We start from the raw sequence: 25,992 nt of genomic DNA, 5'->3' as shown, positions 1-25,992 counted from the left end.
ATGAATTATCATGATAATATAGTGAGAATAGTGAAAAAATTATCAAATATAATTTTAGGATGTAAGTTTTGTAATTTCACATATTTTAAATAAAGAAAAATAAAAACAATGAAAAAAATAAAAAAGTATAATAAAAATGAAAAAGTTAAATAAAATGAATTTTTTAATTTTAATATAAATTGTAATTAAATTAATAAACTTTTATGCTTGGTATTAAGAGAAAACATGTTAATGGAATTTTATTTTGTGATAATTTTATTATTTTAAAAAGTTAAGATTAATAATGGAATTATAAAATTATAATTTAATATAAATTTATTTTATAAAAATAAAGTTTTAATTTTATAAATTAAATATTTCTCAAAAAAAAAATATTTAAAAATTCAATAAAAAATTGAACTTTTAATTTTATAAATTAAATAAAAAAATTAGTTTAAATTATAATATATTATATAAATTTTTAAATAATATATTTTTTAAAAATAAATAATTCTTAAAAAAGAGATTAATTATTTTTTTAATTTAAAGTTATTGGTAATTAAATGAATAAAGTTTTTTAAATAAATTAGTTTAAACTATAATAAGTTATTACTTTTTTTTATATAAATTAATAAATAACATAAAAATTAAAATATTTTTAAAGAGTAATTTGTTCTTTTTTTAATTTAAGTTGTAAATATTAATGAATAAAATTTTTATTTAAATGTGTAATTCATAAAATATTCATAAAATTTTTTTAATGTGTAATTCATAAAATATGTAAATCATAAAATATTCTTAAAATTTTATTAATGTGTAATTCATAAAATATGTAATTCATAAAATATTCATAAAATTTTTATTTAAATGTGTAATTCATAAAATATTCATAAAATTTTTATTTAAATGTGTAATTCATAAAATATTTCATAACACTTTACAAATTATTCAAATTTGTAACACTTTATTTGTCGCCTAAATTGTAGATAGCGACAATTGATAAGTCTTGGACCAAAATCAAAAATCGTGGTTGCCATGAATTTTGGAATGGTTTACAAGCCTTTTTAGCAATGGCATCAGAACATAAGGATTGTGATGGAAGAATTCGATGTCCTTGTGTGAGATGTATAAATAGTAGGTTTGAAAAAATAGATAGGGTTAGAGCACACGTATTTGATCGAGGTTTCATGCAAGGATATGATAAGTGGATTTATCACGGCGAGCCTGAGGATGTTGTCGATGATGTGGCAGTTGCCGATATTGAATCAGAGGATGAAATGATACCTATTCTAGAAGACTTCTTTCCCCCAACAACAGAGGATGTACAAGGAGAAGATGAACAACCAACCACAAACCCTCAGTTTGATGACTTATTTGAGGAAATTGAAGCTGAATTGTATCCCGGTTGTGATTGGATTTCGTCTCTCAACTTTTTAGCAAAGCTATTGCATTTAAAAGTTAGGGGAAAAATTCCTAATAACATCTTTGAAGAATTATTGAAGCTTTTAAAGTTTGCGTTTCCGAAGGAAAATAATATTCCATCAACTTACTACGAGGCAAAAAAGAGATTGAAGAAATTAGGCTTGGGTTATGATAATATCGATGTCTGTTTGTATAATTGTTGCTTATTTTATAAGGAGAATGCATCCAAGGAGGCTTGTCCAGTTTGCGGAACTAGTCGTTGGGTTACTTCCGAGAACGGGAAAGGAAAAAAAGTTCCTTGCAAAGTCATGCGATACTTTCCGTTGACACCTCGACTTAAAAGATTATATAGTTCGAGGATTACAGCGAAAAGCATGATATGGCATCATACTGGAAAATCAAAAGATGTTGGGGTGTTGCGACACCCGGTCGATGGTTTAGCTTGGAAAGACTTTGATGCAAAACATCCCGAGTTTGCAAGGGACCCAAGAAATGTTCGACTTGGGTTAGCTGCTGATGGATTTAATCCATTTGGCAACATGAGTCTTGCATACAGCATGTGGCCAGTGGTGGTAGCTAACTATAATCTACCACCTTGGTTATGTATGAAAGATAATTATTTTTTGCTATCTACCCTAATTCCTGGTGCAAAATCTCCAGGTAAAGACATGGATATATTTTTAAGACCTTTGGTGGATGAATTAAAGGAGTTGTGGAATAATGGGGTAGCAACGAGAGATAGTTCGACCAACTCGATGTTCACCATGCGTGCTGCGCTTTTGTGGACAGTGAATGATTTTCCTGCTCGTAGTAGCTTGTCTGGGTGGAGTGGTCAAGGTTATAAAGCTTGCCCTACTTGTAATGAAGACACGACGTCCATTCGAGTGATCGGGAAGACATCATATGTTGGTCATCGAAGGTTCTTGCCAAGTAACCATGCAATGAGAAGGGATACTCGATTTGATGGTAAAGTTGAAAGAAGACCTCCTCCAAGACGATTTACTTGTGAAGAAATATTATCACAAGTTAATGCTCTCGAACCCCAAATTCCCGGACATCATGAAAATTTTGGGGGCGTGAAACGTAGAAGAGTTGCAGAAAATTGTAATTGGAGGAAAAAAAGTATTTTCTACGAGTTGGAGTATTGGAGCACGAATATTTTAAAACACAACATTGATGTCATGCATGTTGAGAAGAATGTGTGTGATAGTCTCCTAGGAACCATCTTGGATAATGATAAATCAAAGGACACAACCAATGCGCGCCATGATTTAAAGAAGATGGGTATTAGGGAATCGTTGTGGATTTATGAAGATGGGAATGGGAGGCTAATGAAACCGCATGCTCCTTATGTTTTGACTCGTGAGAAAAGACAACTTTTTTGTCAGTTTGTTAAAGGAATAAAGTTTCCCGATGGCTTCTGTTCAAATTTAAAGAGCAAAGTTTCTCCAGATGAGTCTAACATTATTGGGTTAAAATCCCACGATTGTCATGTCATTATGCAGCGAGTACTAGCGGTTGGTGTCCGTAAATTTCTACCTCGTGACACTGCAACAACTATTACTCAGTTGTGTAATTTTTTTCGACAGTTATGCTCTAGAACTCTAAATGTAAAAGATATGGAGGATGCTCAAAATAATTTAATTCTGTTATTGTGCAAGATGGAATTGATTTTTCCTCCAGCTTTTTTTGACATAATGATACACTTGGTATTGCATTTGCCTGAAGAAGCGATATTGGGTGGGCCGGTCTTTATGAGATGGATGTATCCTTTTGAAAGGTACATGAAAAAATTGAAGAATTATGTGGGAAATAAGGCACGTCCTGAAGGGTCAATTGCAGAAGGTTATGTTGCTGATGAGGCAGTAACCTTTTGTTCAATGTACTTTAAAGGGTGTGAAACAAGATTTAATCGGCTTGATCGAAATGAAGATGCGCCTTCTGTTTGTCGCTATCTCTCAGTTTTTAATTCTCAATCTCGTCCTTTAACTAGCGGACTTATCAAGCCTCTTGATCATACCAGTCGTGAAAAAGCTGAGTGGTACATTCTTCAAAATTCTCCTGAAATCCAAGCTTACTTAGAGTAAGTTTGTTACATTTTTATAAATTATTTTATTAAATTTTTAGTTTTTATTTTCTATCTCCCTCTATCGTATCTTGACATTATCATACTTCACAGTGAACATTTGGACAAGATCAGGCATGAATATCCTAATGGTAATCACCATGTCTTGCATAGGCAAACTTTCCGTCCGTGGTTTCACAAGAAGGTATAACGAAAAAATTGTTAAGTTTTAATTCAATCATTTATATTCCTCTCATATTAATACATTTTATGTATTTAGATATATGAGTTGCACAAGCTTGGAACTTTACAAAATGGTGATGAGTTACTCGCTCTCGCTTCCGGGTCCGATTACTTAGCAACATTTTACGAAGGTTGTGTAGTGAATGGTGTTCGGTTTATTGCATCAAAGCGAGACCAAAAGCGGAATACACAAAATAGTGGTGTTACTGTTGCTGGAACTGAAGGGTTTAATTATTACGGCATACTTGAAGATGTAATCACTATATCTTATACTGGTGCATATACAGTGTCATTGTTTGAATGTAAATGGTATAACACTAATCCATTAAGAAAGAAGACAATCACTGAAAATAATATAACTAGTATAAATACTCGTGGATATTGGTATCAAGATGAACCGTACATCCTTGCTAACCAGGCGAAGCAAGTTTTCTATCTTGAAGATCCACTCAGAGGTCGCGATTGGAAGGTTGTTGAAGATATTAGCCATCGACAAATTTGGGACATTACTGACAACGAAGATGAGACTGATGTAGATGTTGTTAGTGATTCTAACTCTGCCAATTTTGTGTTGACGGTTGATCTTGGAGAGTTGATTATGCAATCGAATGAACCTCCAGTAATTGTTGAATCGTCCGATCAGTTAGTGGATTCTGAGATAGAGAATAATGAACTTGATGAAAATTATGTTGCTGAAGAAGTAGATGATTTACTAGTTGAACATGTAGATGATGAAAATGTAAACTTAGTGAATGATGGAAATGATAGTGATTCTTCAGTGTAACTTTTATTTTGTAAACATTTGTTACTAAAATTTTTTACAATTAAAGGAATATTTAATTTCTTTCGTATTAACATTTTAAATACTTATATTTCAATTATGTGTTTCACATTTGTGAATTCTTACATTTTTTTCCGTCTTCAAAGTAAAGTAAAATGTCAGCTACGTTAGCGACATACCACGGTGGGAATGGTGATGGCAGGGATCCCCCTGATCCTTCTAGGGTACCGTCGTCTTGCGAAGCAGGTTTTCATATTTTTTGAAATCTACAATTGTTCTGAATATAAATAGTGAATGTATGATTTACTAATAAAACTATTTTTCCCTCGAATATATATAGTTCCACCTCCGGTCAGAAAGGGTCGTGGGGTTGCCGCAAACGCTAATCTCGAAAAAAAAAAGGAGAGAAGCTGGTAAGCCCTTACCGGTGGAGGTAGATCTTGAAACCGGCAAAGTTGTTGGCACTGAAGCAAGCAATTATGTTCGATTTCTTGGCCAACAAGTGAGCATGTTGTGCCCGGGTGGTCATCTAAATTTTTCCGATGTACCCCAACAATACAAGGATCAAGTGCTCAATCGAATTAGAGTGAGTGATTTTTAATTATTAAAAGTTGTAATAATTTTATGTCCTCATTTATAAATTAACATAATTTTAAATTATTTTATTACATAGTACTATTTTGATATCGATGGGAATCCCCATCGAGACCTACTTATGGGGACTTTATATTCGGTGATGGCGGAGCGGTATAGTGAGCGAAAGACGCTCAGACACAAGCATTTCAAACAACATTAAGAAAAACCAGAAGATTGGGACACAGTTCTCAAATTCCCCCCTGACTACTTGAATACCGAGACTTGGAAACCGGTTTGCGAATTGTTCGTTAGCGAGGCATTTTTGAATCGTTCAACTAAAAATAAATCGAATCGGCAACTAATGAAATATCCAACAACGCAAGGCACAAAATCGTTGGCGTCCATACGCCACGGAATGGTATGTATTAATTCTTTAATTGTTAAATGTTTCATAAAAAAAAATTCTTTAATAGTTAATAATATTTTTTTCTTATAATAAACTAATTTAATTGTTTATATTTGTATAGGGGGGTCCTCCTGGAGAGCATGTAGTTGAAGCATGGAAGGAGATCCATGTGAAAAAACCGTCTGGAACTTTCGTTAATGAATTAGCTGCAAAAGATTATGTAAGTGATTAAAATTATTTATTATTAAAATTTATATTTTATATTAATTACATATTCTAATAATTTTGATTTAAATAGGAGGAACTGATCAAGGAGCTTGATAGGAAGCGACTGGAACGACAATCCCAGAGCGATACTGGGACTGAATCTGAATCTGATACTGGTTATCAGTTTGACGTTATGGAAACAGTTCTAGGCCAAAGATCTGACTATCAAAGAGGCGTGGGTAAAAGGCTCAAGGGCAAAGGAAAGAAACCAATCCCTCAAACTCAATCAACGGTGCCTCCCCAACCAACTACTGAAATGATGAGCACTGTGGCAGATATATTCTCAGCTATGCGTGCCACTTGGGGGGGTAATTTGACGCCTGAACAACGTGCCCAAATATTTAACCCACGCTTTGACAATTTCATTCAAACGTATAGTCAGTCGCAGTCGCCTGGTGGTTTGTCTTCTCAGAGTCATGCCGCTCCTCCGGAACAGCAACAACAACAATTCCAAAATTTGTCACAGCAGCAATTTGAAATTTTTTTGCAGCAGCAACCCCAATCTTTTCCTCAGCAGTTTCCTCAAGAAGAATAAAACGGCTCGCTCCGCCAATGGGAAATCAGTTCTTATACCGAACACCGTCAGAGTCTCCTCCGCTCGGCTCAAACTTTGCTGATTTTGGATTATTTGGGAGTTCATCGCAGGAGAACCAATTTTTTTCAACTCCCATTTTCAACCAAGCTGAGCTCGGTAATTTGACGCTGGGTTTATCATCAGACCAAGCGTATGTGCCTTCTCCGCCACGGGCTTCGGGGACTCGTACCGAAAATAATCCAGATCAAGACTTCATAATTAGAGACCTGAATGAAGATGTTAATGAATAATTTATTTATGTTTTGTAATAATTTAGTTTAATTTTGAGACAATATTTTATTAGGATTAATATGTTAAAGTTAATTACTTTGGAGACAATTTTAAATTATTAATAAATTTTATTAAATTGTTTTAATTATATTAATTAGATTTATTTATTAAATATTTAATTATTTATTTATATATAATATAAATAAATTTTTAAAAATAATTAATATTTTTTTTATAGCGGCGGAGCAATAGCGGCGGGAACATCCTTATATGCCACTTGAGAACACATTATACAATACAAAAATAACAAACAACAAGGAGTAGGGTAGAAGAACTTATGCAAACTTCTCTTTAATTGTTCCCATTCTTTCATTGAATGTTAATTTTTTTTTTAACTTAATTTCCTCCATAAAGCTACAATTCCGTTATTATAGTTACGTAGCATAATTATTAAGAATGTTGCCCTACACATAACGATCCAATATATCATCAACAAACCGATGTCATTCAAACAGACCACATGTCTTCTATAAATTACATGAACTACATGTAAGCTAAAGATCGTTAAAGGTCTTCTTACACATGCGAGCTAGCCAATATATAGGCTTAGAAGCATACAAGTTAACATACTCTCAGGAATGAGCTACATGCATATCACTATAAAAGAAACATTTACTAATCCATCCAACTAATGAAATATGAATAAAATTTTCTATCAAAATCACTCTTTCTAAGAATAACTCGAGAACGAAAATCGCTTAATCCAATTCTCATATATATTTTTCTTTACTCGCTTAATCATATACCATTTATTTGTACTAAACGAAACCATTACATATATGTAGGGATCACAACCCTAACATCATACTCATAGCACAATCATAGCAATAACATATAAAAATTATTTCAATCATATCATGTCTTTACCATAATATTGGCATATCATAGCCATTTCTTACATAACCTGGGCCTAGCCTAGCCTTACGGCCTAATCTGCCCATATAATAACCTGGGCCTATGTAGCCCTACCATTGTTATAGGATAGGGTATCTCTATATTCAACAGTAACATCACTGTATCATACCCCACTATAACAATGTCATACACGAATCAGACAAATGTAGGGTAGGGTATCTCTACATTCAACGGCCTTATCCCGTATCATACCCCACCATAATAATTTCAAACTCGACTCAGAAAAATGCAGGGTAGGGTATCTCTACATTCAACGGCCTTACCCCGTATCATACCCCACCATGGTCCCTCACTTTACCTGAGACGTTAGCATACAACTTGCAGCATACAACACACAATATATGAATGCAACATACAACATATACAAGTCAAAACAACCCTAATCAATATATCAATTCATAAACTCATATTGTGTCCATACCACACATTCTCAGTACCACATACATATTCATAATAACAAAGCATAAACCATATTCCAATACATAAAGAGTTTAAATTTATGCAAATAAACACAAACAAAACTATCTAATTTCCTTACGAATCACGGGGCTACTGACTGTCACAATCTATTCTTCTATTATAACCTTAATGATTAGATTTCACCCTTAACCAAAATTCAACTTAATTATTTCTAATAAAAGAGTAGAGCTTAAAATTATATATCCATTAACACTTAAAAACTTAAGAACGTACCCATAGTTATATATGTCTAATTTATTAAACCTGAAACATACACTCTCGTTAGAAATACTAATATAACAACTAAATTCTTTTTTTTTTCCTAACATACTCTATTCCAATCTGCTTATAACACAATTCCTTTTGAAAAACACTCTTCTTATGCTCCTTATTTATGAAAATAAGTACAACTTATCAAAAATTAAACTTAAATTACGTAATATAGCAATACCTTGAAATATTTTCTTAATTTTTTTTTTTCCTTCCAAAAATATCTCATTGATCGAATCCTACTCATAAAATTTTAAGATATATTCTTCTAAACACAAAGAAAACTTCTAGTTACACTAAAGATGTGACGCAACATAAAATATGTAAAACTAACATGAACAGATTAACTAAAACTTACAGAACAGTGAGTCGAGCTCGTCTCGTGGCAATGAACTTTACATGTTAGGGTCAACCACATCCTTTAGGACCGTATTGCTCTGATACCATATTGTAACGCCCCGATTTCCCGAGACGTCACACTAGCTAGTCCGTTTAAAACCATTTAAGATAAAGACAATAAAAGACTTCTTTAATGAAAAATAACTAAGCATGAGATCTCATTATTTTTAAAACAAAACATTTATTTATTCATAACCTTAAAATATAAAGCTTTACAAAAACTATTTGAATCATAATCTTAAATGAAATATTTTTAAACCAAAACATCGTGACAATCCCCTAACATGTAATTCATGCCTCGAGCTCGCCACCCTCACTGTATAGTTTTGCCTTTACCTGCACACAGAGTACCCGTGAGCTAACGCCCAGTAAGAAGAGTTATGTAGGACATAACCCCCCCCAACTTGATAACATAGTCATAAGTATAACAATATCACAACATCAAATCAATTCATACCATATTTGCATACATATAACAACATGTCGTATCACACATTATTCTCACATACAATACAACATCATATCACAGTGTAATTATAAAGCATGCTATACTCACACATATAACACATAGTATCTTATCGCACATTGTACTCACATACGATAATCTACTCCCACTCATGTTAATCAGACATGAAGTGTAACTTGCCCTGCCTTGTGCTGTTCTCACACTCGGCATCCAATAGGGCAATCCCTTATCACAAGTTGTACTCACCCATGATAGGATGACCTGCAAGTAAACCCATACAAGCAGCCAAAAATATATCCTGCAGTGCTATGCTCACACCAGCAGCAGAAAACCTATCGTATAAGTTCTATCCTCACACAAACAGTCAAAAGTCTTATCACTATCACACACTAATAACATTAGCATAAAACAACAACCATAAAACATGTAAATACAAACACATAATACAGTTGTATGTTTCAACATACACCCTGTGCACAGATGTCCACTCTTCTTACCTCAGTTATTAAGAACACCTTCTTGCTACTCCAAGCACCTCAATGAATTTTCTTGTTGAGGACAAGATCCTCAAATCCCACTGCTTAAGACTTGTTATCTCGTCACTACTACCTATAACAACACATGGTTCAAGGCCCTAACATTAAAATTCGTACTCTTAGAGTACAGCAGAAAGATCACTATTTTTGACCAACAAATATACTAATTCAGTGAAAGTTGTCTTCATAAAAATTATAGAAAATTTCATTATCTTTCCAATGATATAAAGATCATTAAAAATGGATTAAAACTGAGGGAGTTATGATTGTTTTACTGAAACTATTTCTGAGAAAGAATATGGAGTAACGAATTACACAACTTAGCAAAAATATAAACTTTTGACATTGAATGGTTCAGAACTAGAAGATAACATCTTCATCAAAGTTTTAGGAAATTAAATTCCCTTTCCAATGATATCAAAATCTTTGAAATTGGAATTATATTCAAAGAGATATTAAAATTTTACCAAAACAGTTTTGCAAGAACAAGATTCAAGAAACGAATCACATGATATTGAATAAAACTGACTTTTTGATATAGTATGACTTCGAATTAACAAAAAGTTTCTTCATAAAACTTATGGGAAATCGAATAAGCTTTCCAACGATATAAAAATCTCTAAAAACGGATCAATATCAAGAGAGATATCATCACTTTACTGAAACTTGTTTTTCTGAAAACGAAAAAATATAATAGATCCGAACCCTAGATAACATTTAGCATTATTGAGCAAGAAAATATTTCATACCTCTTCACATATTTCTATTCGATGTCTCAAGCCCGCAAGCCTTGATTATAAATCCAAAACTTTAAGAATGAAGGTAGAAAATAAGAAGAATTGTGGAAGGTTTGAGAAGAGCAAACATGAAGAAGAATGAGGCTTTGACTAATTGGTTTGGAGAGGAAAAATAAAACTATGATAGTTTAGGGTTTGATAAAAAGATTATGAGATATCGTATTTGATAGGTTTAGGTTAACTAAAAATAATAATATATAATAAAATGCTAAAATATTATTAAATCAACAAATATCTAAATTTTTAAATTTTAAAAGTAAGTCATTTATCACGTAACTTTAGGCTCAGTTTTCACCTAGAAAAATTCCGAATTATGATATAACTATTTCTACAAAATTTATAGATTTTTGAATTATCTTTCCAACGCCACTAAAATCACCTCAACCGGAGCTCTAAAACTCTAGATATGATCATTTTAGTAAAACAGTTTTTAATCCTGCGAATTTATCCAAACCTACGAATTTTTTTAACATTAATTCCATTATAATGTTATTTAATGCACTTCATACAATAAATTAAACCCACTAAATAATCTATAAAACTCTAATAGACTTTCACATTGGGCTTTAATTGAGTAATTATCCTAATTCGTAAAAACACCATAATTTTACCTTGATACTTACTATAATTTCAACTATGTTTAGAAATCTATCAATACTATTTTAAGCAATAGTCTCTATTCACTATTAGTAGAAATAAATAAATACTTATTCTCACACAAATTGTATAACAAATAAAATTTAAAATATATGTATATTTTTTTTACCGGGTATTACAAATAGCGGCCGAGGTCCGCCGCTATTGCCCTTTAGCGGCTAGATTGGGGACCAATAGCGGCCGAGGGGCCCGCCGCTATTGCTCCTTAATGGTGTAGTGACAACAGCAAAAACCCAATCGTATTTTTTTAGATTTAATGGGATTTATTTTATTTATTTTATTATATATAAATGAAAAGTGACCCATGAATAAAAAGAAAATTAAAAATTAAAAAGAAACACAATGTGTGTAAGATAAAAAGAAAATTAAAAATTAATCTCTAAATTGTTGATAATTGAAGATAACATTTGCTTCGACAGAAGCAATAGTATAATTTTTTATTTTGCACTTTTCATTCTAACCGAGTCTGCATATAACTGGATTGTCCATTTTTTTGTGTATAAATCGAATATGGTGGTGTCGATAAAGCGGCAGTGTTCCTGCAAATAGTTATTTATTTTCATTTAAGATGATTAGACATGGTGTGCATAATTAATTTAATTAAAAAAAATTACTTATGAAAGACAAGTAAAGTTATTTTATTTCTTTAAAACTACACCTCTGCAGTATAATCCATTAATTGAACACCATGGTACACGAAAATATTTTTTCCTGTGAAAAAAAAATAATTAGAAAATTAAATTTCTTTTTTCTTAAGATAAAACGAAATTAGGGTAAGTAATTTTTTTTGTTTTGATATTATTTTTATAATATTTTTTAAGATCATCAAAAAAAATTTAAAAAAATATCAGTGTATATTTTTGTAAAGGATAATTTTATAATTTTTTTGACTCATGTGGACCTAACACGCATGGATAATTCAGTTTTTTTTTTTTTGTTATTTCATATTAGAGAGAGTAAAAAAAACTATATAGTATTTCAAAAAAAAAAGCTATATATTATATTTATTAACTATCCTTTCGAAGATAGAAAAAAAAAGGACTGTATATGAATATACTGCATAGTAAAACACATTAAGCTAATTAAACGTATTCTTCGTAAGATCAAATTTTTAACATAATCCAAATATAGAATATAACAACATGTGTTTTGATGTGAAGGTTAAACATAACAAATGTCATAGTTTAGTCTCCGTTACTGTTTTATCCCAATCTATGAATGGTTGGGTCTTTTTTGGCTTTAAAGTCTATATTTAGTGTGGTGTTACTCGTTACTGTTTTATCTGAATAAAAACAACTGGTGATCATGTTGTAAATTGTAATTCTGTGAGTGTAAATTCATGGACGATTATTTTATGTATATATTTTTAATTTCTAGAGTTATATAGAGTTGAAATATGCTAAATATCAGTTCAAATATTAGTAAGATTTGTTTTATTATTATTTTATTATATATAAATAATATTTTATTATTTTATTAAATAAAAATAAAAAAGTCACCCATAAATTTCTCATAAACTAAGAATTTCAGTTATATAGGCACACTTTATATAGAATAGATATTATCATTATTATTACTATTATATCATTAGAATAAAGTTATTTTTGTAACTTTAATTAATATATATACTATTATAATTATTATATATATTATTATATTATTATATATAAAGTATATTGTTATTATTATTATATATATAATAAAATATTAATATTATTAAATATAATTAGTATTAATATTTATATTTTTGTTAAATATTTAAATACTTAATTTTAAATTTTTGCACCTATAATATGGTAGACACTTATAACCATTTTGTTGCAAGAATTGATTTTTTTTGTTGTTGAAACAAGTAGTATTTTTATTTTAAAAATTAATATTTTTAATATTAGAAACTAAATGCTACTTGTTTCAACAAAAAAAATCAGTTATCGTAACAATTTTCACATAGTATTGGCACTTCAATTCGATAATCATGTTGCATATAGTGTGCCAGTTCACTCAGCATTTAGTTTCTGAATATTAAATTTAAAAAAAAAAAATATAATGCATCTGGACCCTTCACGTGTCCATATTTATGAGTCAATGGAAGTGGTAGTAACTGTTGGGTTTTATGCCCTAAATAAAACTCTTTACAATATGATTAGTTATCAATATAAGAAATTTGAAGTGATTTATGTTTGCATGAATTTTACATGCTAATGGTTTAATATGTTTATTACATTTACACGCAGAATCAGTTAAATCCAGATCATATGTTTATTCACAATTACAGTATCGTCAACACAGTGGAATGTGATTGTGATCATATGAATCAAAAGACTAAGTCCCTGTTTCATCAGTGTTATGGATTTACACTAATGTGATAATCAGCGATGATGTGTACTTACACTTGGAGTAAGTGTTATGTTCTTTCCAGGACATTAGTAAAGTATACTAGTTTCGAATGTATGGAGTATACATTGGACTGGACCGATATTGCAACTTAGTTAAGATATTACAAACTTACCGTTATATATCTTTCCAAGTCAATATCAGTAGTTGATCTTAAGATTAAAAGAATCTAACTCCTGGTATGCTTAGGCTCAACTCAGGAATACTATTCATGTTCTTTGATTTATTAGTTAAGCCTACTTTTGGGTCAGGGTGATACGTATATTTTGGGAACATGATAGTATGATTGAGTGGGAGTGCTGAATATAAATATGGAATCTATAGCTTCTACTGGTGTATAGAAGTCAAGTGATGATTCCCTTCGAGCTTAGCAAATAGAAGTAAATGGATGAGCTCTTGTTTAAGTGACTAATTCTTAGATCACTAAACACCATTTACAGGTAACTAAGTGTTTTGAGGGGCAAAATACATTGAGGGGTGAGAACGGTAAAATTATCTCATCTCGATGTAGATCATCTATATAGAGGATCTTTGATCACAATAAGATTATAACAATGGTTAAATGAGATAGCATATCTATATCGTGGAACATATAATATGCTCTATATAAGTCTGAGAGTGCAATTCTAAGTTCTAAGAGTGGATTCAACGAAGAATGAATAAGTAGGAATTTACTTGGTAAATTCGGTCCACATATTAGAAGCTCAGCATATAGATCCATGGTCCCCATTCTAGTTGAGAACATACTGCTTGTAAGACTCATTAATTGATTCGTGATTGATCAATTATAATTCTAAAGTTGGACTATGTCTAATTTGTGAATTTTCACTAAGCAGGGGCGAAATTATAAAGAAAAGAGATTCTAGGTTTATTTATTTATTAATGGACTTTATATGTCTAGTTAATAATTAAATTAAATGACAATATTATTTAATAATCTATTTTAGTTATTAAATAATTAGTTTTGGCATGTAAATGGTTAGAATTGGAAAATTGGCGTTTTTGAGAAAATAGAAATAAAATTTGTTAAAACTGCAAAATCAAGTTGGCCCATTAAATACACCTTGGCTGGCCACTTGTTTAAGTTTTTCGAATTGATATTTTCATTATTTTAATGCCAAATAATTCCTAACCTAAACCTAGTAGTTGCCTATAAATAGAAAGTGATGGCTCAGTCAAATAACATGCTTTCATAACATCTTCTGACAGAAATTTCTCTCTTCAGAAAAACTGAGCTTTCCCTTTTTCTATACCTTGGCCGAACCCCTCTCTTCTCTTTTCTTCTTCTATATTTCGATCCTAGTGAAAGAGTGAGTGCCCACACACAGCAAGTAGTAACTCAATCATAGATTGGAAGACTGTGAAGGATCAAACTCAAAGAGAAGGACATTCAGGCTCAGATCTTGATAATACTCTACGACAGAAAGGATACAAGGGTTAGAGATCTGAGTGGAAGGAGACATTAATTCCGTTGCATCAATGTAAGGTTTTGTTAACTTTATATGTGTTTATTTTATCGTTTTAGAAAGTTCATATTTAGGGTGTTAAACAACATACTTGTAAGTAGATTTAAGATCCTGGTAAAATAATGTCCAACAGTAACAAGTGTAAGAGAATTGTAACACTGAGTATTTTTACTTCCAAAAATAAAAATAAGGTATTTAAGTGTATAAAATCTAAAACATTAGGTATTTATGCCGCAATTTATCTTATTCAAAACACCACAGAATCTCTATAACATACATATTTTTAAGGGCAAATAGTGGCATAAGTACCTAAAGTTTTATGTTTGTAAGCGGCATAAACCCAATGTTTATTTTTAGCGGCATAAGTACCCAATGTTTGCAAAACTGTAATTTTTCTCTAATTTTGTCAGTACAAACTCTGATATTGTCTTAAACATGGCACATATAAGGCTTAAATTTTTGATCATCGGGTCTAGATAGAAATATATAGTATCAGTTATTTCTAAATGTTCTTTTAATAAATTCAAAACAGAGTCTGTACTGACAAAACTGGAAGAAAATTACAGTTTTACAAACAATGGGTACTTATGCCGCTAAAAATAAATATTGGGTTTATGCCGCTTACGAACATAAAACTTTGGGTACTTATGCCACTATTTACCCTATTTTTAATTAGACATAGATATAATATGTAATTCAAACTAGCAAACTATTAGAACTTATTCTTGATTTTTTTATATGTTCCAATAGTAATAGACACCACTAAAAGTTTTTGAACATAAAATTACAGTACCTTAATTATCTTAGTGAGAGAATTATTCCAACCTGTTGTTATTTGGATGATACTAGTGGGTATTTATATAAATATGTTCAAGAAATGAACTTTAAAATAAAACTAAGAAAAATTAATCTAACCATTCACATGGATAGTAATAACTTATCAGAATTATGAGGATAAGATAAGAAACATTGCAATATCTATTTGAAAGACTTAAAGCACAATTCTTGGTCCTTATAAAATTATTTTATGGTATCTAGTGATTACTTAATCTTAAGCAAGTATTTTACATTAAAGTTAATACTAGAATGCTATGTTGATGACTTAGTCTAGAAGAAATTCATTCTAGATAAAGATAAAATGTCACAACAAGATGTCCATAAGTACCAATAGTAAGAAGTTAAATGCACACTTATTATGCATGCATTAAGCCAGACTCCTACTGTTGAGTAGGAGCGATCAAAAATGTAATCAAACAGGGAACATAAGAAGACAATCAAGAAAGAATCTCTGAAGGTGACCTATATGTTAGATGATATGGGTGTATTTAGAATCCTTATATCTACACCAACTCAGAACTTAATCTTTGGGATGACGATTATTCTGAGGGTAGAGAAATTATTCTGGAAGAGTGTAAAAATCCATCTATAATAATTTAGATACATCAGTGAAGCTAAATAATTGAGTTGCTTTTAAAAGACACTAAAAAGTAGGGTTGAACATTGGGCGGGTTCACCGGGTTTTAGGTTCGCAGTTTTCGAGTCTAAAAAAATGAATCCGAATTACCCGAACCCAAAATAGGGTCAATTTGGCAGGTTGGCGGGTTGGCGGATCCGGGGTGGCCGGGTTGACCTGGTCAACTCTTTAAAAAATATATTATATAATATATATAAATTTTTAATAAAAAATTATAGATAAAAAATATATTATTAAGAAGAAAAAAAAAGAAAAGAATTAAAGGATGTATACCTTGAGAGTTACAGGGCGTAAAGATTCGCAAAAAATGAAGTTATTAGATGAATAATATTTATTATATAGGCGAAGGTGTAGATTGAAGTACTTGATCATACACTACTACAATGTTAGCCTTTAGAGGCAGTTTTTTCAACCCCATTTATAAAAAGGGAAGCTAAAGGGTGTGAAAATACCCGCTATGATCGAAATTGACATTTAGAGGCGGTTTTTTGATAAAAACCGTAGGTATAAAATTGCATTATACCATTTAGAGGCGGTTGGAAATTTATTTTTATTTTTTTTTTCTGAACTACCATATGGCGTCGGTTCCAGCATAGGAACCGACGGCGTAGGGTACACAGTCTGCTGACACGTGTACCCTATGGCGTCGGTTCCTATGAAGGAACCGACGCCATAGGGTCGACCCTTGTATATAGGGTTCGATCATCTTCTTCCTCCCCACTTCACTCAGCCCAGCAAAAAACCAGAGAGCCTTTTCCCAGCAGAAACCCTCGCCGAACCCACCTCCTCCCCACCCTATCTCCCCCATTTCTCAACCATTTCAGCCCATTTTTTTTTTTAAAATCCTCCATTTTCGATACTTAATAACATACACCTAAAAAGTTTTGATTTTTTAGCCTCTAAAAGTGTCATCCAAACCCAAATAGTAAACTTTGGGTGTGAAATCCGGCCACCCATTTTTGTTGAGAAATTGTTCAATCTCAACCTCGTTTAAGGTATAAATATTGCTTCTATTCTTATTGTATTATGTATATTGTTTTATTTTTTGTTTTTGTAAATTATTATTTGAGTTTTATTATTTTATTAGTAATATTATTGTGTTTTATGTGTATAGTGTCGGGATTTTTTACGGTGGTCGTCGGATTGCGGTTATTAGGTAATAATTTATACCACAATGTATAGTATATATATGTATTTGTATATTTTATTGAATATTTGTATATAATGTGTGTATATATTGTGTGTGTGTATATAGTGTGTGTATATTTTTTATGAAAATAAATTTTGTAATTGTATTTTATATATTTTTTGCAATATATATTTATTGTGAATAAAATGACATTGGAGGGATTTTATTAGTTTAAAAAAAAAAATTAGTTTAGAAATAAAAATTTTAAAATGGAATTAGTGTGTGATATAATTTTATTTTTTTGAGATAATAGTGTGAGATATAATTGATTATATATATGTATGTATAATTTAGTAACTAAGTAACTTGTTACAATTTTTTATAACTAGTTATAAGTTATGAAATAATTAATTTTGTAATTTCGTTGTATTTCTTTATATTATAGGGGTTCGGCATAATTTTGTGTGTAGCGTATTTGGGCTTGCAATTATAGGTATATACTTTTACTAACTTTTTCTTAATATATAATTAATTATCAATGCATGTTAGTTGAGTTTGAATATCTTAAATATTCATCCGTAGTGAAGTAGGTTCTGCGAATACATGTACTGCGGTCGGATGGGTGGATTAATTTTGTATTGTTTATCTGTTTTGTTTGTTATTTTAGGCACTTGTAAAAATTTTGGGAACGTCCAATTACAGCCGTTATGCTGCCGAAATTTCGGTAGAATTAGGATAAATCTTACTAAAACCATTCATAATATAGTTAATTATAACATAGTAATAAGAAGTTAGGTCACATAAAAAATAATAATATTCACATTTATGAAAACTTTTTAATTTTACCAACATTATAATCAACTAAACAACCTAATGACATGAACTAATGTAAAACGAAAATTTGAGTAATTTTTAGATTAATATGAATAAATTGTGTGAGAGACTTAGTTAGTTACATTGTGTAATTAGTAACTAGATATAATTAGTTACTAAATAAATTAACAAAATAAACATATAAAATCCTTCTTTTTTTTTTTTTTCTTTCATTTGAGAGGTTCAATGTGGATTTTTATTTTTCAAAGAAAATAAAGAGCAAAAGTTAATTAAAAGGGGAAAATATTAGTTAATACCTTTATTGCTTTACCAAAAAATTTTCCCCTCAATTTTATTTATTAAAAATATTTAACATTTTAATAACATTCTATTCAACAAAACAACCTAATAATTTGAACTAATCTAAAACGAGAATTTAAGTAATTTATAAATTAATATGAATAAATTGTGAGAAACTTAGTTAGTTACATTGTGTAATTAGTAACTAGCTATAAGTAGTTACTAAATACTGAATTTTTTTGGATAGGATTTTTGTTATGGATAAATCATGGATGCGTGAGGAGAGAGACACACTGCGATTTCAAGTAGGGTTCGATGCATTTTTAGAGTTTGCCTTAAAGAATTCTACAAATCACGATCGTATTCATTGTCCGTGTGTAGATTGTTGTAATGTATCTAAAGGGAATATTATAATGATTAAGGACCATGTGTATTTACGAGGTTTCAATAGAAGTTATACTAATTGGTATTACCATGGCGAACATTTACCTAATGATCCATATCCATTAGGAAAGCGGGGGGTAGATGATATCGAGGGTAATGATTTTGATGATTATCCATTGGACTTGCTTAACGAAGCACAGGAGGAATTTCTTAATGATCCTGAGAAATTCGATAATTTTCTTAGTGATGCTGATAAACCTCTGTTCGATGGTTGTAAAAAACTAAGATTACCAACAATGGTAAAGTTTTACAACATAAAAGCAGAAAATGGAGTGAGCGATAAATGTTTCACTCAATTTTTAACTGCTTTTAAAGATATCTTACCATTTGCCAGCGCTTTCGGAATCTACTTATGAAGTGAAAAAAACGTTAAATTCTATAGGATTGAAGTATGAAAAAATTCATGCATGTCCGAACGATTGCATTTTATATCGTAAGGAATATGCAGACATGAATTATTGCCGGACTTGCGGTTTATCCCGCCATAAAGTAAACAAGAGTAAGGAGAATAGGAAACTTATCCCCCAAAAAGTGATGTGGTACATGCCTTTGATTCCGCGACTGAAACGATTATATCGTAGTGCAGAACATTCTGAAAATTTGATTTGGCATGAGACCAAGAGAGTGAAAGATGGAAAACTTAGACATCCTGCAGATTCCCAAGCTTGGAAAAAAGTGAACTACATAAACCACCGAATTCAAATGCGAACCAAGACACATTCGTCTCGGTACGTACGCGGATGGAGTAAATCCACATAGATCTCTAAGTAGTCGTCATAGTTCATGGCCTGTCTTCCTAGTTATGTACAATCTTCCTCCTTGGTTAGTGATGAAGAGGAAATTTAACATGCTTTCTTTAATGATATCAGGCCCGCAACAACCTGGACATAATATCGATGTATATTTGGAACCATTGATTGACGATTTAATAGAATTGTATGAGAACGGGGTTCGTGTCTATGATGGTTTTAAAAAGAATTTTTTAATGCGAAAGGCCGTGTTGTTGTGGACTGTCAGTGATTTCCCTGCTTATAGTAATTTATCAGGCTTAAGCACAAAAGGTTACGAAGGTTGTCCAATTTGTTGCACTAACACATCGGCTCGTCGCTTGGCAAATGGACACAAGATGTGTTATATGGGTCACAGACGGTACTTGCCTGCAAATCATCCTGATAGACGGAAGAAGAAAGCATTCGATGGTGCGAAGAGGGTGATATGGCTCCTTTGCCACTGTCTGGGGAACAAATTCTCCAACAAGTTCAACTTGTAGATTTTAAGTATGGAAAGACGCAAAAAAATAAAAAAACTAATGGTTGTTTTCAAAGAAAGTCAATCTTCTTTCGTCTTCCATATTGGAAAAGTCTACTAGTTCGACATTGTTTGGATGTCATGCATATTGAAAAAAATGTGTGTGAGAGTATTATTGGTACCTTACTTGATATTCCCGGCAAAACTAAGGACGGTCTAAATAGTCGTTTAGATCTCGTTGAAATGGGTATACGACAATCTACGGCACCCGAGAAGAAAGGTGAACGATTATATTTGCTTCCTGCTTGTTTCACTTTATCCAAAAAGAGAAACAAACGGTTTGCAAATCACTTGCAAATATGAAAGTACCCGATGGTTACTCGTCTAACATCAAAAACTTGGTGAATGAGACCGAATTGAAACTAATGGGTCCGAAATCACATGATTGTCATGCGTTAATGCAACATCTACTTCCAATTGCCATTAGATCGGTCTTGCCAAAAAATGTTCGAGAGTGTTTGACACATGTTTGCATTTTCTTTAATAGGTGTGCGGGAAGGATTTAGAAACAGATAAATTAGATGCAGTACATGAACATGTAGTCAAAATATTATCCAACCTCAAAAAATTATTCTGCCATCTTTTTTCGACATCATGATACATCTAACGATTCATCTAATGAGAGAAGATGTTGTGTGGGCCAGTATGGGTGAGATGAATGTATTCCATTTGAAAGAAATATAAAGGCACTTAAAAGTTATATGCATAACAACTATTCACTAGAAGCATCTATGGTCTAGTGCTACATATATGAAGAGGCTGTGGAATTTTGTTCAGATTACATGGTCAGAGTTGAGGCAATTGGAATTAGCAAACCAAGAACTGACCCAGATGATGTTGATAGAGGATTAAGGGGCAAAGGGACAATGGTGACAGTGTCCAAGCTTGAACTAGATCAAGCTCAATTAGTCGTGATGAACAATAACGCAGAGGTTCAACCATATATAACGTAAGTACCTTTTGTTTGATTAACATTACTTAAGTCACGATGAACAATAACTTGATTTATCTTACTTGTTTTACAGTGACCATATGGAGCTGTTACAATCAATGGTTCCAAGAAATCAAAAAAATAAACAAAAATGGGTTGCAGACCAACATCGTCAAACTTTCATTGGGTGGTTAAGGAATACCATTATAGCAAAGTTGAACGAACCGAATCATGGAGTATCTGATGTGTTGAGTCGTATTGCCCTTGGACCAACTTTTGCGGTTGCAAAGCATGAAGCGTACATTGTAAGGGGTAAACGTTTTCATACAAAGTCAAGAGATGATGCTCGAGAGGTTCAAAATAGTGGTATACGTATCGTCGCAGAAACTATGCACTTTGCAAGTGCAAAAGATAGAAACCCTGTTTTAGGTACTATGACGTATTACGGGGTCATTGAAGAAATATGGGAGCTCAATTATTTTGCGTTCCGAATTCCACTTTTTAAGTGTTCTTGGGTTGACAACAACGTTGGAGTAAAAACTGACGAGCTTGGTTTTACTTTGGTTGATTTAAGTAAGAGAGGAAGCAAGAATGATCCATTCATCATGGCTAGCCAAGCAGCTCAAGTTTTTTACATTTCTGATCCGGCTAATGATAAATGGTCTATTGTTTTATCGACACCGAGAGAGGAGGTTCTTAGAGCGAAGAGGATGAGGAGAATGCTGACTTATGTTACGATGACTTCATTGTTGGACAACCAATTCATGAGCAACGCATGGGAATTGATCGTAACATTGAGGAAGACGACGCTGAATACATTAGAAACGATATCAATGAGGGAATATGGGTCAATTGTGATTCAGGCAAACATAAACAAAAAAAGAAAAGAAAACGTGTCTAATTGGTAACTTGATATATAGCTTACTTTATATTGTGGTTGTGAATGAACCTGAATACTTAACAATTTGTTTATGCTTTTAATATTTCATATACACTACTTGTTATATATGTAGCTAACTTTGAAGTTTGTTTGTTAATGGTGTAGACATGGCGAACTCAGAATCGGGGATACGATTCGGGAGCGAGAAAATGAGTGTCCAACCACAATACCTACACGAGGGCCGACGCAAATGAATGAAATATCCAAACTAATGGATCGGGGCAAAAGAGTGGCCCTCGAAGTTAATGATAAAGGTCAATGCGTGGAAAAAGCTACGCGAAGCTCGTATCCACTCTGGGAGTCAGATGTCGGCAGACAATAGGGTTGGCTTATAAAAATTGGAAAGAAGTCAACCAGACTCTGAAAAATAAAGTTTGGAAAGACATTCAGGTAAGCTATTATTTGTTAGAATTTTGATTTGTTTTTCTATTACTCCAAATGTTGACTCTAACCGTGTTTGTTTTCCTTCAAAATAGACGGGGTTCATTGTGCCGGACACCTTCAAACATGATTGTCTCATCCTAGCTGGGAAGTTAATGAAAGACTTCAAGAATAGGATGACAAAAGACATCATAATGCCCGCGTTGAAAGAGAATGATCTGGGACGACTGGCACAAGTCCCTGAAAAGCACCCGGAGATCGACGCTGCTGATTGGTGCAAATTTGTTGAAAGTAGACTAACTCCTGAATTTCTGGTACGCTAATTATATTAACACTAAGATAAACTCTTAAATACAAGTACATGTATCTAATGTATTTTTTTGGCATTGTAGGAATTGAGTAAGGTGCAACGTGAACGTTCCTCAAAAATTCAATCCAGACATCGAAGTAGTCGGAGTGGAATGGTGAACGTACGGGAAGCTGTGGTAAGTAATACTAAAAATTTAATGTGCTATAATGTGCTATACAATTTAATTGGTACTCATTTCATTGTTATAACGTTATGTAGAAAAAGGACCTCGAAGTTGCAGATCCTCCCCGCCACCGTGTTTGGATTAAATCTCGCACCAAGAGTAGAAAACTTGTCACTGATTACGACAAGGAAATTGCCGAGAAGATAGTAAGTATATATTAATTCATATACTAATTGCTTGAATATATAATTCAATTAGAGTTAGTGTATATAATTCATATACTAATTGCTTGAATATATGCGTGCATTAGGCTCAATTAGAGGAGAAGCTTAGTCAGGGACAAATTCAGGTCCAGGGCCAAAACGATATCCTCACGCAGGCGCTCGGGACACCAGAGCATCCTGGACGTGTCAGGGCTGCTGGGTATGCTATTACTTCAAATGTTATTTATTTAGTTACACAAATGAAATCGTTGCTAATTTGCATTTTATGATTTGTAGGTTCACGACCGGTGGCATCTCAACTGTTCGGCGGGAAGAAAAGGGAAGTGTACGATGTTGTGGCTCGGCAAGCGAAGGAGATTGAACAATTAAAAGCCGAAGTCCAATCCCTTAAGCAGCAGAGGAACGCTGCCGAACAAGAGGAAGAAGGAGAGGTGGCTGGTGAGGCGTATGTTCCACAACCATACGCTCCTCAGGATGAGGTACAACCACAAATTTATGCTGAGGAGTTCATTTCCCTCAACGACCAAGGTATCCTATACAATTTTGATGACCATGCGGCCCTTAATCAGCAAGTACATCTCTGCTCTGACAACATCGACAATATTGTGGCCCGAGGGTATTTGTACGAGCATGTGGGTGAGATCAAAGTTCACTGCCAGGATTACGATGATTCACATGCTCGGATCATGGTTTCGGAAATCCTGCAAGAGGACGCTGAAATCCCAGTCCCACTTGAAGAGTTCAGATATGTTAGGGACGTGTACCAGATGTTCCTTCCTTGGCCTAAACACTTAATTTTAACAACCGAGGTAACTTCTCAACTGAAATTAATTATTAATGATTAGTGGAGTTTGAATATCTTCAATATTCATCCGTAGTGAAGTAGGTTCTGCGAATATATGTCCTACGGTGGGATGGATGAACAAACTACTTGTTATATATGTGTTATTTGTCGTTATACGGCCATGTTCAAAATTTTTGGGATCATTCAATTACAACCGTTATCCGCCGAAATTTCGGTAGAAATTAGATAAAATTTGATATATATATTATGTTCTGTTTTGTTTAGGGTCCACTCGCTCAACCGCCCTCAAGACGTGATGCGTCAAAGGGGAAAGCTCCGATGCTTTCTCCACAAAGCCGTGGTGCACGGGAAGATGAGTTGTTCACGGAAGAGAAGATGGCGTTGATCCCTAATTCGCTGAAATGGATGATTCATGAATTCCTAAGGCTCAAAGATAAACGTGATATAATCACAATTTACGTCCCAGAGGATTCATTGCACCGCGTACCCGGATCATTTTATGCGGAGAGGATTTGCGACGAGTTGCTACGTGTAACTACATCGGCAACCGGGGAATGCCGTTTGGAATGATGTATACTCTTCTTTAATCTAATTAACCTTATATCAAATTATAGTTAAATTATTATAAGGCACTAACACTTTTTTTGGCGAGCACATATGGGAGAGCATCAACGGTACGAGAAAAATTTTCAAGTTTTACGACCCGAGCTTCTCACAAGGTGCATGGGATCGGCGATGAAGAACGTAGTCGATCTTTTGACGATGCGGCAAGACGATTGGCTAATTGGTTATCATTAATGAACGCAACCACCAAATGTTCTTTATTCCTTGGAATATCGGGTAAACTTTATTAAATTCTTTAGTGCTAATTGTTCATTTCTATATTATGTCTTCAAATTATTTTTATACTATCTTACTTATATTCCAATATAATTTTCTAGGATGCATTGGACGCTAGTGGTGGTTGCGCCAAAGAAAATTATCCATTTAAACCCTCTAAAAGGCCGCCCAATTCCGAAGAAATAGAACAAATGATCGGAAGGTAATTATTTAATGACTTCTTATGTAACGAATTTAAATTAACTAACGAATTGAAATGCTAATATAATTTTCCCAAACAGGGCATTCATGTATATAGGGGACGCACATCAGTATCTTGGCCCGTGGCAAGGAATTTCACAAGCAAACTGTCCAAGACAACCTAAAAGCCAAGAATGCGGTTTTTATGTTTTGAAATATATGACTGACATCGTCGCACGTGCCAACCCCAACCGTTACATAGAAGATCAAAAAACTTGTAAGTTTTAATTATTGATCATAGTATATAAATTTTATAATAACAAATATATAATATACATATACATAAACTAATATAAATTTTTAATTTTTTTAACAGTTTGGGGGTAAGAAGCAATACGATCCAAAAATAGAAATTTTACCACTACAGCGAAAGTGGATCGAACAATTGATGGCGGTGATTCACGGTGACGATTGAGGTTCAAAGGTCGAAGAATTTTTCTTCATTATGTAATTTTTATAGATTAACTTGTAATTAGATTTATTAACTTATTAATATTTTTAACTAATTTTACATGTTTGTGTAATATTTAATTATTTTTATGAAATCAAATTATGTTTTTACCCAAATTTAATTACTATTTAATTTAAAATGTAATTAATATATAATTAAATTAAATAAATATGTAATTTAAAATTTAAATAAATATGTAATTTAAATTAAATAAAATAATATATAAATTAATAAATATAAAATTAAAATAATATAATTAAATTAAAAAAAAATGAA

At 32.4% G+C, this 25,992-nt stretch overlaps 3 protein-coding genes across 3 annotated transcripts; all 3 read left to right on the top strand.

The window, feature by feature from the left end:
• The first annotated feature begins 1,049 nt into the window (after nt 1-1,049).
• LOC133038119 (uncharacterized) lies at nt 1,050-4,493 on the top strand. The gene is made up of 4 exons (XM_061116170.1): nt 1,050-2,973; nt 3,085-3,484; nt 3,581-3,671; nt 3,747-4,493. The coding sequence occupies exons 1-4, from the start codon at nt 1,050-1,052 to the stop codon at nt 4,491-4,493; spliced, it is 3,162 nt and encodes a 1,053-aa protein (XP_060972153.1).
• Nucleotides 4,494-4,838: 345 nt separating this feature from the next.
• On the top strand, nt 4,839-6,356 carry LOC133038118 (uncharacterized). Its single transcript, XM_061116169.1, has 4 exons — nt 4,839-5,484; nt 5,594-5,692; nt 5,771-6,141; nt 6,230-6,356. Exons 1-4 carry the CDS (start codon nt 5,428-5,430, stop codon nt 6,354-6,356), a joined length of 654 nt encoding a protein of 217 aa, XP_060972152.1. The 5' UTR covers nt 4,839-5,427.
• Nucleotides 6,357-22,560: 16,204 nt separating this feature from the next.
• LOC115697606 (uncharacterized) lies at nt 22,561-23,646 on the top strand. The gene is made up of 3 exons (XM_061116168.1): nt 22,561-22,692; nt 22,779-22,997; nt 23,076-23,646. The coding sequence occupies exons 1-3, from the start codon at nt 22,561-22,563 to the stop codon at nt 23,361-23,363; spliced, it is 639 nt and encodes a 212-aa protein (XP_060972151.1). The 3' UTR covers nt 23,364-23,646.
• Nucleotides 23,647-25,992: the final 2,346 nt, after the last annotated feature.

The sequence above is a fragment of the Cannabis sativa genome, chromosome 5 (assembly GCF_029168945.1).
Source record: "Cannabis sativa cultivar Pink pepper isolate KNU-18-1 chromosome 5, ASM2916894v1, whole genome shotgun sequence".
NCBI classification, from domain to species: Eukaryota; Viridiplantae; Streptophyta; class Magnoliopsida; order Rosales; family Cannabaceae; genus Cannabis; species Cannabis sativa.
This window is presented reverse-complemented; position numbering and strand designations above follow the sequence as displayed.

Bases quoted from the DNA above. Each gene is read 5' to 3' on its own strand.
- LOC133038119 (XM_061116170.1), top strand. From the start codon at position 1,050: ATGGCATCAGAACATAAGGATTGTGATGGAAGAATTCGATGTCCTTGT. The intron at 2,974-3,084 runs GTAATTTTTTTC...TTTTTCCTCCAG, and splicing joins AACAACTATTACTCAGTTGT to CTTTTTTTGACATAATGATA. The intron at 3,485-3,580 runs GTAAGTTTGTTA...CATACTTCACAG, and splicing joins GAAATCCAAGCTTACTTAGA to TGAACATTTGGACAAGATCA.
- LOC133038118 (XM_061116169.1), top strand. From the start codon at position 5,428: ATGAAATATCCAACAACGCAAGGCACAAAATCGTTGGCGTCCATACGC. The intron at 5,693-5,770 runs GTAAGTGATTAA...TGATTTAAATAG, and splicing joins AATTAGCTGCAAAAGATTAT to GAGGAACTGATCAAGGAGCT. The intron at 6,142-6,229 runs GTCTTCTCAGAG...ATTTTTTTGCAG, and splicing joins TCGCAGTCGCCTGGTGGTTT to CAGCAACCCCAATCTTTTCC.
- LOC115697606 (XM_061116168.1), top strand. From the start codon at position 22,561: ATGCGTGGAAAAAGCTACGCGAAGCTCGTATCCACTCTGGGAGTCAGA. The intron at 22,693-22,778 runs GTAAGCTATTAT...CCTTCAAAATAG, and splicing joins AAGTTTGGAAAGACATTCAG to ACGGGGTTCATTGTGCCGGA. The intron at 22,998-23,075 runs GTACGCTAATTA...TTGGCATTGTAG, and splicing joins GACTAACTCCTGAATTTCTG to GAATTGAGTAAGGTGCAACG.